Source organism: Pteropus medius, unplaced genomic scaffold, assembly GCF_902729225.1.
Source record: "Pteropus medius unplaced genomic scaffold, Ma_sr-lr_union100, whole genome shotgun sequence".
Taxonomy (NCBI): domain Eukaryota; kingdom Metazoa; phylum Chordata; class Mammalia; order Chiroptera; family Pteropodidae; genus Pteropus; species Pteropus medius.
In genome coordinates, this window is record NW_024355327.1 from 3,492,396 (window position 1) to 3,511,269 (window position 18,874).

An 18,874-nucleotide genomic window follows, 5' to 3' on the forward strand; every position below is an offset into this window, starting at 1 on the left:
ACATAGTGCTAAGTAATTATGTTGAAATAAATTATGAAAAACATTTTACTATACTTTTATTTAAATAAATTTAGCATAAAATGCTTTATTTCTGAAGCAATATAAAATGAGAGGAAAGTCTAAAAATATGTGTCAATATTGTGAGTGATTACTAGGATCAGGCTTAAAGGCTATAAGCTAATTATCTATAGCTTTATTGGAATATATTAACAAAAGGGCTATGCTAGTAGACATAGCCCTTATTTCTTAACTTATGAAATGCCAGATTGATTGATTCTCTTTTTGTTCTCAGTAAAATCTTAGTTTCAGATGTTATTGGTCATCTTTAAATGACAAAGAAAAAGAGAATATTAATTTTATGTAATTATATTAATGGGCTCCTCAAAATTTTGCTATTACAGAAATATAATTCTAGAAAAATAGTTTTGAATAAAAACTTGCCCCGTGGTAAAGATCTCCAAAGTTTCCATGAATTTTGCAACATATCATTAAAAAGATAATTTATATATATCTTATATACACACATAAAATATGTAGTATGTAACAGTGTAACTAGTATTCATGATTTTCTTTCTACCTTTATTCCCCTAAGAGAGCTATGATTATTTTGACAAGTAGTAATATTTTGAGGAATATTTTGAAGATTGTTTAGATCTATGTCTGCTTGATTAAATTTCTAATAGTTGGCTTATTATAACAATGCATCATTCATACTTTGGTAACTTATTGTGCACATTTCTAAGTTCCAGTGAGAGCTTCACTCTCACCTAATGGCGTGCTGGAAATATGGAGCTTCAGAAAACAACCACCACCACTTACTTGTATGTTTGCCAATTTCCATGGTATAAATATTCCCACGATGGTGATTTTTCAAGCATTCAAGTGTTGAATAACTAGCTTACCAAATTTTTGAATATTTAACAATTGGCTCTTGTGACAGTAGAAGCTAGCTCTAGCATGTCACTGTCTCTCACCCCATGTGCATGTCACCCCATGACACTCTTACCCTCAGGTGTCAGGGTTCCCCTCCTCTCAGTCTTCATCATGTTCTTTAGTCTTCTGGAATGTTTCCTGTACTAGGGACAAAATTACTAAAGTATGTGAGAGCTTCTGAGTTGCTGTTTTAAGACAGTTGATATTCTATACAAAATAGAAAGTTTGCATATTGTTCTATTTATTGTTTTAGACTACATTTTTAAGAACATATTTTGCCAAATGGAGATAATTTTCAGGACTAAATGCATTGATAGAATGATTTAATTATAGACAAAAAGTTCACTGATTTTATTCAAAGGTTGAATTCGTAATTTCTAAAGTAATAGTAATTTATGATATCATGTAGCTAAAGGATCTCTTAAAGAGAACTGTAGAAGGATTTGTGAAACTCTTTGACCAAGAAGATCAACGAGGGCTGCCAATATTTAAGATGGAATTGACATTTGATGATGACAAAATGGAATTTTATCCTACCTTTCAAGATTTGGAAGATGTTGTTTTGGGTTTGGTAGAGCGAATAGCTGAAGCCCTGCAGGTATTACTTCTTCCTTACCTATCAGATTTCTTTATCTGGCTCTTTTTTTAGAATTTTAAATTGATTTGAAGCTCTATAAACTATGTATATAAAATGTTATAATTCTTTGTTTTAATTCCATCCTCCAGGTTATTTTATGTTAAAAAGTGCTTTCTTTTTGAGAAAATCTCTTGGCTAAAGATGACATTTTCCTCTTAGAAGTTTAATTGTAGTAATAATATTTTTGTGAATGTCTCATCTTCCCTATTGAATTGTGAGCTTCTTAAGTACAAGATCCAAGTTATGTTTGTTCTCTCAAGAACTTTCTAGTATATGAAAAGACTGTTCAAGACTATAGTGTAAGATCTACATATAGACCAATTACAGATATTCATTTCATAAATTGTCATTTTTATTTGTGTTAGAATGTCCAAACAGTATCTTCTTGGCTGTCAGGAACTTCAACAACTGTAAGTCTTGACACAGAACTTCCTGAACACGTGTTACAGTGGGCTCTTAATACGCTAAAGGTGGCAGTACATCGTAACTTAGAAGGTGCAAGAAAACATTATGAGACATATGGTATATATAAAATATATAATACCTTTTTTATCATAAAAGAATGACATTTATTTTTGCTAGAATTTGGTCAGATATTTGGTTGTGTGGGGCTGTCGGGATAGAGTGAAGAGAGCCAGAAGTTAGAATAGACATGGCTTTTGGTAGAGTCAAAGATCAAACATAAGAAACTTGAATTCTGTTGTCTGGTCCAAAGAGTGAATGTTAAGTGGAGCAGGGTAATAAAGACAAAAAGTAGAATGAAAAGATGTTGGATTAGGAGGAAGCTAAATCGAGGGTGAAAGCAATATAATATCTGAGAATAGTTTTGAAGAGCCTGCAGCTCAATTTTACAGTCTCCTCAAGTGTGTATGGTGTCGGGATAGATAGTTGTTATTTGACATTCTCTTAGCCAAAACCTTTTATTTACTGGCTTATTTGTACCTCTAAGTTATTTAAAGATCATTATATATCTTATTATTTTTATTTTAAAATATCTGTGTCTAACCTGGTTTACCTATTAAGTCTATTTTATTTATTCTGTATATTCCTATTAATGTATGTCAATACTCTACTAATAATAATATTTAATTGAATAGGCTACTCTATTCCATGACCATATAAAAAAAGCACTTGATTTTTTAAAAGGTTATTTTTGAAATTTAAATTAGATTATTCATTTTCAGTTGAAAAATATAATTGGCTCCTTGATGGGACTGCAGTTGAACTGATAGAGACTTTTCAGACAGAAGATCATACTTTTGATGAATACACAGAGGTAAGTGGTAATTCTCTTTTTCATTAATGCCTTTTGAATTTCTTTTTTAAATTATGGTGTTTTTATTCCAGAAAATCATTCAATTAAAGTTAATAGAATATCATCTTAGTAAACTTACAGGTTCACCTCATAATTTCTTTAGTCATTCGTTTACTCATTTATTGATTCAACAAAAATGTCTTCATTACAGTTAGATAACTAGCAAGATTTTAGTGATGCAAAAATAAATAATACATTAACATTGTTCTCAGGGGTTTATATTTGGCCTAGAAGCCAGACATAGAAATAATATATTTCTATTAATAATAACTATAATATATTGTGATAAGTACTGGAATAGAGAGATAGATGAGTATTGTGGAAGCACAGAAGAGGAAATGGATGCTTTTGCTATGGGAAATTGGTGAAAATTTTTTGAAGAAGTAAACATGAGCTAGGTTTTCAAGTAGATATTTATGGGGGGATTTAGAATATTAAGTTGGGAAAATCTTCAGGTATCTTTGCTCAAGAGTTTGTACTTTGTTTTGGAGGTTTTTAATTTGCATTTTTCCTGATCACTAATGATGTTGAACATATTTTAATGTGCTATTTTCCATTGTGTATCTTTTTAAAAAATAAGGTGTCTGTCCTCATAATTTGCATATTTCAAATTGGGTTTCTGTATTCTTATTTAATAATAATGGATTTATTTTATTGGGTTATGTTATTACAAAAATTCTTCTTGTTGAGTTTTAAAAGGTCTTTATATGTTTTGGATAAAAGTCCTTTATTTGAAATATGTTTTGCAAATATTTTTTTCCAGTATGTGCTTTGAGTTTTCATTTTTGTAACCATATCTTTCAAGGAGGCATTTTTAATTCTAATGAATTCCAGTCTATCAATTTTTTCTTTTAAAGAGTATTAATTAACCCTTTCATTAAAAAAACCTCAGCTTTATTGAAATGTAATTCACACACCACACAATTTACCCATTTAAAGTATATTTATAGAGTTTTACAATTATCATCACAACTTGATTTTAAAGTATTTTACCTTTCTAAAAAAAAAAAATTCCGTACCCAGTGGCCATCACTCCTATTCTCACCCAAGCCCTAATCACCTGCTAGTATTTCTATATTTATAGATTTCTCTATTCTGGACATTCATTTAAATAGAATCATAAAGTATGTGGTATTTTGTGCATGGCTTCTTTCATTTAGCATAATACTTTCAAGGTTCATCCATGTTGTAACATGTATCAGTACTTCATTTGTTTTTATAGACATAACACAATTTATCCAAAGTTGATGGGCATTTGGATTGTTTCCACTTTTGATTATTATAAATAAATGCCACTATGAACAATCATGTACAAGTTTCTTTCAGACATGTTTTCCTTTCTCATGGATAGAAATGTAGGATTGGATTGCTGGATCATATAGTTGCCCAATGTTTGCCTACTGAAGAACTGCCAAACTAGTTGAAGTGAGTCTCTTGTAGGCAGAATATATAAGGGTCTTATTTTTTTAATCTATTTAGCCACCTTATGTCTTTTGAATGGAACATTTAATCTATTTACATTTAAAGTAATTATTGCTAGATATGTAGTTATTGCCATTTTATTATTCATATATTTTTTTTAAATCTTTTTTTCTTCTTAAAGCAGTGGTCCCCAGACTTTTTTATACCAGAAACCAGTGCTCCTGTGAGAGTCTAATCTGAGATGGCGATGCTAGCGCTGGGGAGCAGCTGCAAATACAGATGAAGCTTTGCTTGCTCACCCACTACTTACCTCCTGCTGTGTGCCCAGTTCCTAACAGGCCACAGACTGGTACTGATCTGTGGCCCAGAGTTGAAGACCCCCGTGTTAAAGAAGTTCCCTTAACATTTCTTGTAGAACTGGTTTGGTGGTGATGAACTCCGTTAGCTTTTTCTTGTCTGGGAAGCTCTTTTTCTGTCCTTTGTTTCTAAATGATAGCCTTGCTGGGTAGAATAATCTTTGTTGTGGGTCCTTCCTTATATATACTTTGAATATTTCCTGCCAACCACTTCTGGCTTGCAGAGTTTCTGTTGAGAAGTCAGCTAACAGTTTATGGCAGCTCACTTGTGTATAACTAACTGCTTTTCTCTTGCTGCTTTTAAGATTCTCTCTGTCTTTAACTTTTGGCATTTTAATTATGATGTGTCTTAGTGTGGACCTGTGTAGATTCATCTTGTTTGGGACTCTGCGCTTTCTGGGCTCGTATGTCTATTTCCTCTACTAGGTTAGGGAAGTTTTCAGTCATTATTTCTTCAAATAAGTTTTCAATTCCTTGCTCCCTCTCTTCTCCTTCTGGTATCCCTATGATGTGAATGTTGGTATGCTTGATGTTGTCCCAGAGGCCCCTAAAATTATCCTCATTTTTTTGTATTTTTTTTAAGGTTGCTGTTCTGATTGTGTATTTTCTGCTACCTATCTTCTAAATTGCTTATTTGATTTTCTGCTTCAACCAATCTACTGTTAATTCCTTCTAAAGTATTCATTTCAGTTATTGTATTCTTCATTTCTAACTGGTTTGTTTTTGTGTTTTCTATCTCCACTTTTGTTTCCTATCTCTTTGTTAAAGTTCTCACAGAGTTCATCTACTCTTCCCCTAAGTTCATTGAGCATCCTTATAACAAGTGTTTTGAATTCTACATCTGGTAGATTGTTTGCCTCCATTTTGTTTAGTTATTTTTCTGGAGCTTTGTTCTCTTCTTTCATTTGGGACATGTTTCTTCATCTTCCCATTTTGTCTGCTTACTTGCATTTATTTCTATGTATTAAAGTAGGGCTGCTATGTCTCCCAGTCTTAGGAGAGCAGCCTTATGTAGTAGGTGTTCCCAGTGCCACAGTGTTCCCTGGTCACCTGAGCCGGGTGCTCCAGATATGTCCCTTGTATTGGTTGTGTGCCCTCCTGTTGTAGGTGAGCCTTGGTTGCTATTTGCTCATCAGTGGGACAGAATGACCCATGACCAGCAGAGGAACTGTTGTACAGGGGCTGACCAACAGAGCAGGATTTGCTTTAGCAGGGCTCTGGTGCCTTCAGTGTCTACCTTTTGGGTGTGTCATCCTCAAATGTGACCCTGGGTGGTGCTCAGGCTCAGACTGAAGCCAGCCACTGGGCATGCAGACTGTGGCCTCTTAGGAGGAGCCCTACAGCAAGCCAAATTCAACTGCACCCTGTGCCCTGCCTGGGGCCACCTGGCATGAGCCACCAAGCAATCTGCAGATGGCTGCCACCCACGCTGGGCTTAGAAGTGCCTTGAGAGGCCAAGCCGCAAACTGAGGCCAGTTGCCATTAGTGCTGGGCTTGGGGCTGCTCAGGAAGAGATACGGGGCATGCTGAGGCCTGATGCTCCTTGTTTAGGTTTCGTGAACATTTGAGAGATTTTAGGAATGTTCTCAGTATGAGCCAAGATAGATCGTTTGTATGAAAAATCAACTTGAAGCAGCTTGAGTGAGCCCCACACGTTGGGAGAGGTGGGGTCTTGGAATCACCAGGACAAGGTGACCAGTGTTAGCTACTTTGATGGAGACTCAGATAGGGTATTTGCCTGGGTCTGCAAGCTGGGCAGGGGAGAGTCAACAAAGGAACAACACCCTCTGCCAGCACTTCTGTCTGGGAGAAGGCTTCCCTTCCAGCTCTTCTCCTGAAGCCAGGCAACTCAGTTTTTCCCCGTATATCCCTGGTGCCTTTTGAGCTGCTGTCCCAGTGCCAGAGCTCAGAATGAGTGAGTTTGTTACTAAGCTCAGAATGAGTGAGTTTGTTACTAAGTTTGCATGGTCCCTTTAAAAGGAAAATCTGCGACTCCCTCAGCCCTCCATCTCACTCAGTCACATTCTCCGCTGCTTTTCATAATCAGAAGTTACGGGGACTTCTCTTGCCGGCACTGGAACCCTGGGCTGGGGAGCTTAGTGTGGGGCTGGGGCCCCTTGCTCCTCAGGGAGGACCTCCACAGCCAAGATTTTTCTCCCGATTTTCAACTGCCACATGTGAGTGTGAGACCAGCCTATTTCGCATCTCTGCCTCTCCTACCAGTCTCGAGGTAGCCTCTTCTGTGTGTCTCCAGTTGTAGGACTTCTGATCAGCTACCCTTCAGGTGACTCCTAATGATGGTTGTTCTATAATTTAGTTGTAATTCTGATGTGGTTGTGCAAGGCACAGTGTTTTCTTACTTTGCCATCTTGACTGGAAAGCCACAAAGTTTTGCTAGCATTTTGTTGAGAAATTTTGTGTCCATTTATAAGAGATGTAGAACTGTAATTTTCTGTTCTTGTGATGTTTTTGTCTAGTTTTTATTTTGGAGTAATACTGGCCTTAGAAATTGACTTGAATATGCTCCCTCCTTCATTTTTTGGGAAGAGTGTGTAGATAATTGATATTCTGTAAATCTTTAGTAGAATTCATTAGTGAGGATATCTGGGTTGAATTTTCTTTGTGGGTAGTGTTTTTAATTATTAATTTAATTTTAAAAAATTTGTTATAGATCTGTTTAAGTCATCTATTTCTTACTGAGTCACTTTCAGTAGATTGTGTTTTGTAGAAATTTGTACATCTAAGTTACCTAATTTATTGGCATACAATTGTTCAAAGAATTCCTTTATAATCTTTTTTATTTCTGTAAGGATGCTAGCAATATTCCTCTTTCATTTCTGATTCTAGTAATTTGCATCATCTCTTCTTTTTTCTTTGTCAATGAAGCTAAAAATTTGTCAATATTATTGATTTTTTCAAAGAATCAGCTTTTAGTTTAATTAATTTTCTCTATTTTTCAATATTCTATTTCTTTAATTTCCACTGTGATCTTTTTATTTTCTTTATTCTGCTTCATTTTTAATTTGTTCTTTTTTCTTAGGGTGGAAAGTTAGGTTATTTATTTGAGATCTTCCTTATTAATATAGGCATTTGTAGCTATACATTTTCCTCTAAGCACTATTGTAGCTGCATCACATAAATTTTCATATGTTGTCTCTTTATTTTCATTCATCTCCAAATATTTCCTGTTTTCTCTTTTGCTTTCTTTTTGATCCGTTTGTTATTTAGGACTGTGCTGTTTAATTTCCACAGATTTGTGAGTTTCTCAAATTTTTTCTGTGATTGATTTCTAATTTTATTTCATTGTGGTTGGAGAACATACTTTGTGTTATTTCTAACCTTTTAAACTCATATGGGTTCATTTTATGCTTTAGCATATGGTCTGTCTATTTTAGAGAATGTTTCATGTGCACTTGAGAAGAATGTATATTGTTCAAGTCTTTTATTTCCTGTTCATCTGCCTAGTTTTTTCTATGCATTATTGAAAGTGAGTAATTGAAGTCTCCAACTGCTTTTGAATTGTCTATTTTTTGTCTTTATTTCTGTCATTTATTGTTTTATGTATTTTAGTACTGTATTGGTAGGTGCATATATATATATAAATGTTATATCTTTCAGATGCATGACCCATTTTATCACTATAAAATGTTCCCCTATATATCTAGTAACATTTTAAGGTCTATTTTTTGGAAGTCTATTTTCTTTGATAATAGTATAGCCACGGAAGCTTTCTGTGTTTGCTTATCTCTTTTTTCATCCTTTTATTCAGTCTGTTTGTATCTTTGAATCTAAACTGTGTCTTCTGTAAGCAGCATATAGGTGAATCTTGGTTTGCTTGTTGTTTTAAAATTGTTGTCTAATAATCTGTGTTTTGATTGGTTTAATCTGTTTCACATTTAATGTTAAGATAATTGAATTTGTGTCTGCCATTTCCCTTTTTGTTTTCTATATCTCTTATGTCTTTTTTGTTCTTCTGTTTGTTCTTTATGAGTTCTTTTGCATTAAGCTAATATTTTCTAATGAAGCATTAAACATTTTTAATGATTTTTTAAATTAAAAAAAGTTTTTTTAGTGTTCATTTTAGGCTTATCAAAGACATCTGATTTAAACAGCTTTAGATTTATGCTAGTTTAATTCCAGTGAGATATAGAAACATTAATACTATATAGCCTTATATGTTTTTCCTCCCTTTGTGGTGTTATTGTTATAAATATTACATATGTTAATGTTAAAAATCCAAGAATGCATTATTATAATTATTACTTTATTATCTATAGTCATTGGCTTTATCCAATATAGCTTTGCTTCCATTAGTCTTTCTTTGTACTGTTATTCACAAATGTTTAGAATATATTACATTTCTATATGTTATAGACCCAACAATAAATAATACACATATTATACAATACTTTTTAAAATTTAGTTAATAGAAAGAATGAGAAAAACATGCATTTATACTGCCTTTTATAATTTTCTTTACAGGTGCTCTTTTTTGTTCTTTCCTTGTAGATTTGAATCACCATTTGGGTTACTTTCAGCCTGAAGAAGTCCCATTAGTATTTATTGTAAGATAATTTTGCTAGCACAAATTCCCTGCTTTTATATATCTGGAAATACCTATTTTATTGTCATTTTTGAAAGATAGTTTTTCTGGATATGGAATTCTTGGTTGACAGTTTTTCACTCTTGCTATTTCAACATTTTCTCCTTGTCTTTGGCTTTCTGCATTTTCAACATGATGTGTATATTTTTGAATCTCTTTGTATTTATTCTAGTTAAAGTTTTTGGAGCTTCCTGGATGTGTAGGTTGCTGTTTTTTTTATTAACTTGGGAAGTTTCCTTCAGCCATATGTCTTTGAATATTTTTTTCTGCTTCTTTCTCTCTCTTATTCTGATAACTTCCATTACATGTATGTTGATCCACTTAATCATGTCCCTGTTTATCAGAGGTTCCAATTTTTTATTCATTATCTTTTTTTCTATCTGTTGTTTGGATTGCATATATAAATCTACCTTCAAGTTTGCTAATTCTCTTGCTAATTCAAATCAATTGTTGAGCCCTTCTACTGAATTTTCTATTTCAGTTCTTATACTTTTTAGCTTCAGAATTTCCAGTTAGTCCTTTTTAAATAATTTCTAAATCTTTACTGATATTTTCTATTTGATGAGACATTGTCATCATACCTTTCTTTATATCTTTAAGTGAGTTCCTTTAATTCTTTGAACATATTTATGATGGCTACTTTGAAGGGTTCCCCGCCCCCCCCCCCTGTTAAATTTAACTCTTTTTGCTTGCTCTCACAGCCAGTTTCTGTTGCCTGCTTTTCCCCCACAGTGTATGGGTTCTATTTCCTTGTATCTTTGCATATCTCCTAATTTTCTCTTGGAATCTTGATATTTTAGGTAATATATAGTAGCAAGTATAAGCACCGGTCCCCCTTTGGGGCTCATTATTGTTATTTGCTTGTTTATTTGTTTAGTGACTGGGTGGATTATTTTAGTGAAGGCTCTTCCTCTCCTCTCTACCTCTGTAGTGTTAAGGCTCTGATGTTGTTCCTCAGGGATCCACAGCTTTAGATATGCCCACAGTCATTCTGGGCATGGCAGTGGTTTCAACAGAGTTTTCTTCTCTCTTTCCCTGGCTACCACAGTTGCTGTTAGGCATCAGTGATTGTTTGCTGATTGTTCTATTGTTTTCAACAATGCTGTGGAGGTAGAAAGTGCTCTACTGATTAATTTATTCAAATTCAAGCTCTCTTGAAGGAAAAGTTCCTAAGGTCAGTGTGATATTTATCCTGACTCCAGTAGAGTTCCCACCATCAGTCTCCACCCAGGCTCTCTTCCTCAAAGTAGTTGGTCTGTACTTTAGCTTATCTTTACCAAATTCCTGAATCTCCTTACAATTTCTCTTACCACAACCTACACTGTTTTGAGGGCACTCTTAGACTTGAACTTCTCTATGCTGTATTTCAAATGAATTCAATTCCTTTGGGAAAAGATTAGGAGCTATATATTTTATTACCTATTTCCTCTTCACCCTGAGGCAAAATCTGAGTCAGGGCTCTGGAGCTGGGTGTAGGAACAGTAACGTACTTCTCTCAGTGACAACCCCACTGTAAGAGCTGAATATTCAGTATGGTGGAGAGCAATAACCCAGATCATCTTGTGCCTCTCCTGGTGTGGAACCACCACCTAACCAGCCAGGGCAAGTATGATTGGGGCCCCAATATTCTCAGTGGTACCAAGAGGTAGAGCCATTGTTCCATTAGAGTCTCTACCTCCAAATTGCACTCACCAAGAACCTAGCTTTAGCAACAGGTAATTAAGCCCTCCAACTGGAAGCTGGGATTGGGGGAAGAGAGCTCTGTGTTCTTGTGTACAGTGGTCTGGAGTAGAGTTTCTACCTTGCTGAGCTGGGAGTGGGGAGGGAGGGAGCAATCTAGGTTTAGGACCATTTCTAGAGGTTTTAAATGCTTTTTGATTTGTTTTGTTTTGTTTTTTAGCAGTTTAAAACACACTTATTTATTCTCCACTCCATAGGTCAGAAGTTGGGGCAGTGTGACTGGGTTCTTGCTTAGAGTTTTTGCAAAGTGAAAATCAAGGTGTCAGCTAGACTCAATTCCTTTCTGTAGGCTGTTGAGAAAAGTCTTCTTCCAAGCTTGTTCAGGTTCCTTGAAGTTTTAGGACTGAGGTACCCATTTCCTTCCTAAGCTGTCAGCCTTAGGCTGCCTTCAGCTTCTGAAGGCTCTCCATATCCCTTGGCACATTACCTGTTCCATTTCAAAGCCAACAACAAAGTATTCTATTCCTGTTGAATCTCTCTCATACTTTGATTTTTCTCTGAGTTTGGGAAGCGCTCAGCTTCTTTTAAGGCTCACCCTATTAGGTTAGGCCAAGGCAGATAATATACTTAAAAAAAAAAATTCTAACCTGCAATTTTATTTTTTTTTTAAGTTTTAAAGTACAGTTGACATTAAGTATTATTTATGTTAGTTTCAGGTGTAAAGTATAGTGGTTAGACATTTTTATAACTTAGGAAGTGATCCCTCAATAAGTCTAGTACCCACCCGATACCATACATAGTTGTTACAGTATTATTGACTATATTTCGTATGCTATACTTTACATCCCTGTGATTATTTTATAACTACAATTTGTACTTCTTAATCCTTTCACTTTTTCACCCAGCCCCCTAAACCCCCAGCACCTCTCCCATTTGACAACTATGTTTTTTCTTTGTATCTACAAGTCTGCTTCTGTTTTGTTTGTTCACTTATTTTGTTCTTTAGATTCCACATTTAAGTGAGATCATATGGTACTGGTCTTTCTCTCTCAGACTTATTTTGCTTAGCATAATACCCTCTAGGTCCATCTATGTTGTCACATTAAATGATTGTTTAAAAAATTATTTTCAGCAAGTTCACTGGGGGGCAGGTCCACAGAGCTCCTCATGTTGTCATGCTGTAAGTCTCTTTTGGTTTCTTTCTGTAATATTTTTCATCTGGCAGAGTCTAAGATTTTCTCTTTTTTGTTGCTTTTTGGCTAATGAAGAGTTTTGGTATTGTTTATTTTTTGTTTCTTTGTGAGAATAAATACTGTTGAGATTATTAGATCATGGTTTTATAGTTCTCATCAAACTTGGGAAATATTCAGACATTTTTTCAAATTTTTCTCTTTGCTCCCTTCCCCCTATTCTGGAATTCCAATTATAGGTATATTAGACTGATTGATATTATTCCAGAGGTGACTAAAGCTCTGCTCAGAGTTTTCAGTTTTTTCATTTTATGCATCATTTTGGATAGTTCTTTTGCATCATTTTAAGTACATTAATCCTTTCTTCTCTGGTTTTAAGCCACTGTTACTCATATTAAGTAAAATTTTCATTTCATATATTATATTTTCCCAATTTTTTGGTAAATTTCATTTTCTCTTGGTTATGTTCATATTTTCTTTTACATTCTTGAACATGTAGAGGATATTTCTAATAGATTACAGGGAAGATGGTTTGCATCATTTCAGTCTACTATGTAGTATTTTTCCATTTTTTTCCCAATATTTTTGTGTTCTGCAAATCTTGCACTTATTTTGTTAAATTTAATTATCTTAAATTTGAAGCTATTATAAATGGAATTGTTTTCTTAATTTCATTTTTGGATTGTTCATTTTTAATGTCTAGGAATACAATTTATTTCTATATATTGGTCTTGTATCTTGCAACCTCAGAGAGCTTGTTTAATAATTCTCATAGTTTTATGTATATGTATATATATATTGCTTAGGATTTTCTGTATATACTATCATAGCACTTGCAAATAGAGATTGTCTTATTTCTTCTTTTTCAATATGGATGCCTTTTAAAAAAAATTTATCTTGCCTAATTTTCCTGGCTAGTGCAATGCTAAGTTGAAGTGGTGAGAGTGGATATCTTTATCTTCCTCTAGATCTTAGAAAGAAAGCATTAATTTTTAAATCCAGTTAGTACAATGTTGTAGTTTTTCTAGAAACTCATCAAGTTGAAGATATTATCTTCTATTCCTAGTTTGTTAAGTGTTATTACCATGAAAGTGTTGAATTTTGTGAAATGCTTCTTCTACACCTATTGAAATGGTTATAATTTTTCTCATATGCATACTTTTATTTCATTTTTATGTATTTATAAAACTATATCGTGAATTTATAGATACATTATTACTTTCACAAACCAAATATGGTATATTCTCTTTCATTTGTATTGTACCATTTATCTCAATATAATGCTATTCACAGAATAGGTGCAATAAATGTTCTAGGAGCTAACAGCTAAATTTTTTGTGGTCTTGACCATAACTTGTACTAGCTATAAACTCTAAATCTTTAGGCCGAGCATGTATTGCATTGGGTTTCACAATAACTTTTGCCTTAGGTCTAGTATTTTCTGTGAAATTTCTTGAATATTATAATTTCTAGATGGTTTATGTAACTGTTTGAAAATTTACTTTTGGGCTTAGTAATCTATCTCTGGAGTACTTTGTCAATTCTTTACATATTGTAATTGTGGTTAGTATACCTATTTGGAGAACATTTAAAAAAATTATAAACTATGACATGTATATGGATGAAATGATATGATGTTTGGGATTTGGGTAAAAATAAAACTGGATAGAGGAGAAGCTAGGGGTATAGAGAAAAAAGATTGGCCAGTGAGTTCAAAAGTATTGAAGCTGAATGATGGGTACATTTTGCCTACTTTTGTATGTTTAAAGTATTCTATAAAAAAGTATAATGTATTGTGAGATATAACACAATACCGAAAAGCATGTAAAGCATATGGGTACAGATTTATACATTATTATAACCTAATAGCTACCTAGATTAAGAATTAGAACTTTGCAGTGCACCAGAAGCCACTCATCTGCCTCTCCTCAACCATAACCATCTCCCTTCTTTATTGGTAACTATTACCCTGATATTTCTTGCTTTTCTTTATGGTTTTACTACCTATGTATGCATCCTTAAGTAATAAAGTTTAGTTTTGTCCATAGTAAGTTTATATGAAAGATATCATATGCATTCTTTTGTTTTTTTCTTCACTCCTCATTGTGGAATTCATCCATATTTTGCATAGTCATAGTTTATTACAGCATAGCACTCCCTTGTATTAATATGCCATCTTTTCTCTATAAATGGATATTTGTGCTGTTTCCAGTGTGTCGTATTTTCTTTGATCCACCTATTTTCTTTTATATATCTGTTAAATATATCCCAGGAAAGCTAGATAATGGTCCTTGCGAGTAAGAAAACATCTATCCTCTTTTTTCTAGTGCCACCAACTCTATCTACTCTTTATTTGGTATATTTCCAACCAAGAACCAAACAGGCACTCAATGTAGTCTTTTAATTAATATCCTCAACTCCCTTAAACAATGAAAACTTTAAGCCCAACCCCCCAAATACTGGAGACTGTAGAAAAATATGGTTGCCTTGAGAGAGGGAAATAAAGGGAAAATCTCCTTAAAGAAGAATAAAAAGAATGGGGCATTTTGATGGAGGGTGGGGATGGGGTGAGTAAGAAGATAGAGAGGCAACATTAAAGATATATTGTAAAATTAAGTCAAAGTTGCCCAAAATTGGTAGATATGTTTCACTTTCACAGAATGCAATTTAATTTGTTAGGTTTTCTTCTATACTACTTTTTTTTTAATTAAAAAAAATTATCTCAGTGTCTGAGTATTAAGGAGTTGTATAAATTACAATATTTTGGATCTTTGGTAATGGCAGTACCCAATGTTTCTCTCTTAGATTATTTTGACCAAAACCAAGAAGTTTCTTATGTTTATTTTCCTAAAGATTGAATTAGAATCTTCAGTGATAACATCAGTAATTGCACAAACAAGTATTTGTCAGCTACACAAATTGCCACATGATATAGATTTGTTTCTAAACAGAGAGATGAATTGATTTGGGGATAGTTTTTTTTTTTTAAGTAGTTATTGAGAGAAATTTTGCCTTCTGAAATTTCCAGTTATTGATGCTATAGATGGGAATATATTGGATATTTATTGGTAGATTGGCAAATTCCTTAGTGAAAGGAGAGGTGAAAAAAAGATTTATGCAACAAAGGGAAAAATTTTAATCACTTAGCAAAAATAAATGAGTTTGCATTTGTATTATATAATTAAGATGGAAGGAAATTTATTTTGGGTGGTGAACACAATGCAATATACATATGATGTATTATTGAATTGTACACTTGAAACCTATATAATTTTATTAACCAATGTCACCCAATATAATAAAAAAGGGAATTTTACTATAATACAGTACTATAAAATCACTTGTGACTTTAAAAATTCTAAGCATTTTTTTTTTTTTTTTTTTTTTAGTTTATAGAAAAATTTTTCAGTCTTGCTTCAGAAATAATGCTTTTGCCTCAGTGGGTTCATTACCCTATGGTGCGTTTAGATTGTGAAGATTTGAAGACAGGTCTAACAAACAAAACAAGAGCCTTTGCAAACATATTATTAAATGACATAGCTTCAAAACATAGAAAAGAAAATGAATGGTAAGTAGAATTAATTGTCAGACTTAGAATTATAAGACTAAAAGAAATATTTTGCTAATAATAACTCTTGTTTAAAAACATAAGATTAAAATATAAATACTTACAACTTTTTTTCCATTGCTGCTTCTTAAGGAAGTTCCTTTGTAGTCCTATTGGTTTCTTTTTATTTGATACTGTTAGAAGCTAGTTATGAGGCAACCCAGAATTGAAAAAAAAAAAAAAAAAAAAAAGAAATTGAAATAAACTAGTGTTTGATATAGGTTGTATGGAAAATGTAAAGACTATAGATTTTCAATAATATTAGAATATCTAGAATCATTTGACTCTAGTATTTATGCATTACTATCTACTTTTAAAATTAGAGATTACACACAATAATACACACACAATATCATCATCATCATCATTCTAGATCTCTTACTTTTCTTGAAAAAGTGGGAAGACTGTGCCATGTTGGGCCTGCAGTGGTAAATGGAGCCGAGAAGCAGTTTCTCTTTTTGACAAGGAATGTGCTCTCTGGTGTGTCCGCCCAGTGCTCAAGCAACTCATCATCCAACTCATCTAACTCATTTAACTCATTTGTTATCTGTCTGGCCCCAAAGGAATCTTAGTTTGTTACTTCTATAAGGATTAAAACATTATATATATGTAGCACCTAGCACAGTGCCTGGAACATGGTACTCAATAAATGTTAGCTATTTATTATCCCAGAAGCAATGAAAGAAAATCATGTGCTTTGGAATCAGAAAGACCTGCATTTGAATCTTGGCTCTGTCACGAAGTAGTTTTGTGACTCTAGGCAAGTTAATTTCATGAAGCCTCAGTTTTCTGCTGTTCCAGTTATGAAAAAAATACCTTCCTTGAAGGAGCAGGACTAATGCTAGGATCACAGATAACATTTGAAATTTATCTAGCAGTATGTTTGGCATAGAATAGGCACCCAATAAAGGAAGCTATCACATCAATAAATATTTTCAAATGAATAAAATAATTACTGTTCGAAAGTCAAATATTTATCAGGCATACTCTGTACAAAAGTATACTGCACAAAAAGAGATCAAAGATGGTATTTAGACTCTCCATTTGTAACAATCCTGTTGAGTAATGACAATGCCATAGTTAATCTAAAAATGATTTATGTTTAGCATGACTGTATTTGGTATTTCTTTTTGTAGTAATTGGCTTTTCTGGAAACTTCTATTCCAACAAAATAACTATATTTTATGTTAAACTCATGACATAAGAGCAGCTGAAAAATTTTTCTGTTTTCTTTACCTCGTCCATTCTTTAATTCCTTCCTATTTAAATTCTGTGTTTGAGATAGGTAACATGAAAAGGAAGAAATGTGTGTCACTAAGCACAATTTATTAATTAATAATCATTAAAGAGCAATTTTCTTACTTCACAGTTTGGTTTACTCTTTTTGGGCTATTGTGCTCTCATTTTGCTTGCCTCCATTTCTTTTGCTGCAGTGTCTTTCCCCAAGGCACTTGGATTCTTCTCTAGCAAAAAGAAAGCCCTCCTATTAGGATCATGTCTTTTTTGCATTACCCACATTAATACATACCTTATATATTTTTGATAATAAAAAATTAACCATCAAGCTGTACATGATCTGATGCCTGCTTACCTCTCCAACTTCATCGTATGTCCTCCTCTTTATATTCATGCTGGCCTGCTTGCTGTTCCTGAAATATGCCAAGCTTATTGCTACCTCACAGGGGCTTTTGTCCTTGCTTTTTTTCCTTCTTGGAAGCTTTTTCCCTTTGATATTTGCATGACTCACTTTTTTCTTTTCTTACCTTGAATATCATCTCTCTAGAGAGGCCTTCCCTGGCCACTCTAAACAAAATAGTGGCCCTTTGTCTGCATACCATCATTATCTCTTTACCTTGCTTTATTTTTCTTCATAGTACTTTTTACTATTTAACATTATGTTATGAATTTATGTGCTTTTGTATCTCAATTTGAATGTAAGCTTTGTGAGAGAAGGGACTCGATCTGTATCTCCATTGCTTAGAACTTTGCTTAGCATATTGTAGATACTCAGTTATTTATTAAATGAATAAATGACTATAATTACCACATAATAGAAATAAAATACCTACAAGAACTAAATTTATTTTTAAAACCACTTACCTCATTTATACTTTGTTTTTGCAAGAAATTTTTCTGATATTTCTGATAAAGTCATTATAATACAGAGATTGCAAAGCACAGGGAAAAAATTCTATGAAATGTGTCTTTAGTTGAATAATGGCTACAGGATGTTTATACTTACATATATAAGATACTCTAAGAGAATTGTAGATTTTTAAAAGTGTGTACAGAGGTTTGATCTTTTTACCTGCTATACTGCCATGTTTCACAAGAGGCACTAATAATAATAATAATAATAATAATAATAGTAATGATTATGCTAACAATTATAGTTACCAGTAAATGACAGTGTACTATGTACTAGGCCTTTTTATATTTATTATTGTATTACAACAATCTAGCAAGATAAATGTTAATAACTTCATTTTATGGATATGGAAACTAAACCTAAGTTTACAGAGATTTGCCTTAGCTCATAAAGCTAGTAACAGCTGAGGCAAGATTTAGATTTAGTGCTACCTGATCCAAAATATGCTCTATGTTACATTGCTTATCTGGGTATTCAAGAGAATTGAAAAGATCAGTAGAAAAAAATATATATATGCCATAATTTCACATGAAAATGTTACTTTAATTTTATAGATGTATGGTATATGCTGAATTATATCAGATAAGTTATGCTTAACTATTTTAAGGTGTCTTAGTGAACTAACCAAGTAATTTTAGGATATCACAGCTCCTGTTTTATAGTAAGCATAATAACGCACATTTATTGTGTATGATACAGCATTAATTACCATAACTATAGTAAAGCAGAATGTTATGTTAGTATTTGCAGTGATTTTGAAGCAATTAAAGAGCATGCATTAAAAGTCCCTGAGACAACAGAAGAGATGATGGATCAGATATCTTATGTAGAAAAAGCCCGGACAACAGGAATTCAAGAGTTGGTTTCAAGGATTGAGGTAGGTATCTTTTAATTTACATATTTTAAAATAGTTTTTTAAATTGTGAAATATGATAAACATATTGAAAATGTATAAAACATATAGTTAAACAAATAGTTATAA

General features: G+C 33.1%; 1 protein-coding gene across 1 annotated transcript in view; it reads left to right on the plus strand.

Annotated features, from left to right (window-relative positions):
- DNAH12 (dynein axonemal heavy chain 12) overlaps positions 1-18,874 on the plus strand; it is a 209,958-nt gene that overhangs the window by 23,372 nt on the left and 167,712 nt on the right. Inside the window, exons 11-15 of the mRNA XM_039858619.1 lie at positions 1,343-1,531; positions 1,936-2,092; positions 2,755-2,846; positions 15,526-15,704; positions 18,634-18,769. Of these exons, the coding sequence (XP_039714553.1) occupies positions 1,343-1,531; positions 1,936-2,092; positions 2,755-2,846; positions 15,526-15,704; positions 18,634-18,769 (753 nt within the window). The remainder of the gene's footprint in view (positions 1-1,342; positions 1,532-1,935; positions 2,093-2,754; positions 2,847-15,525; positions 15,705-18,633; positions 18,770-18,874) is intronic.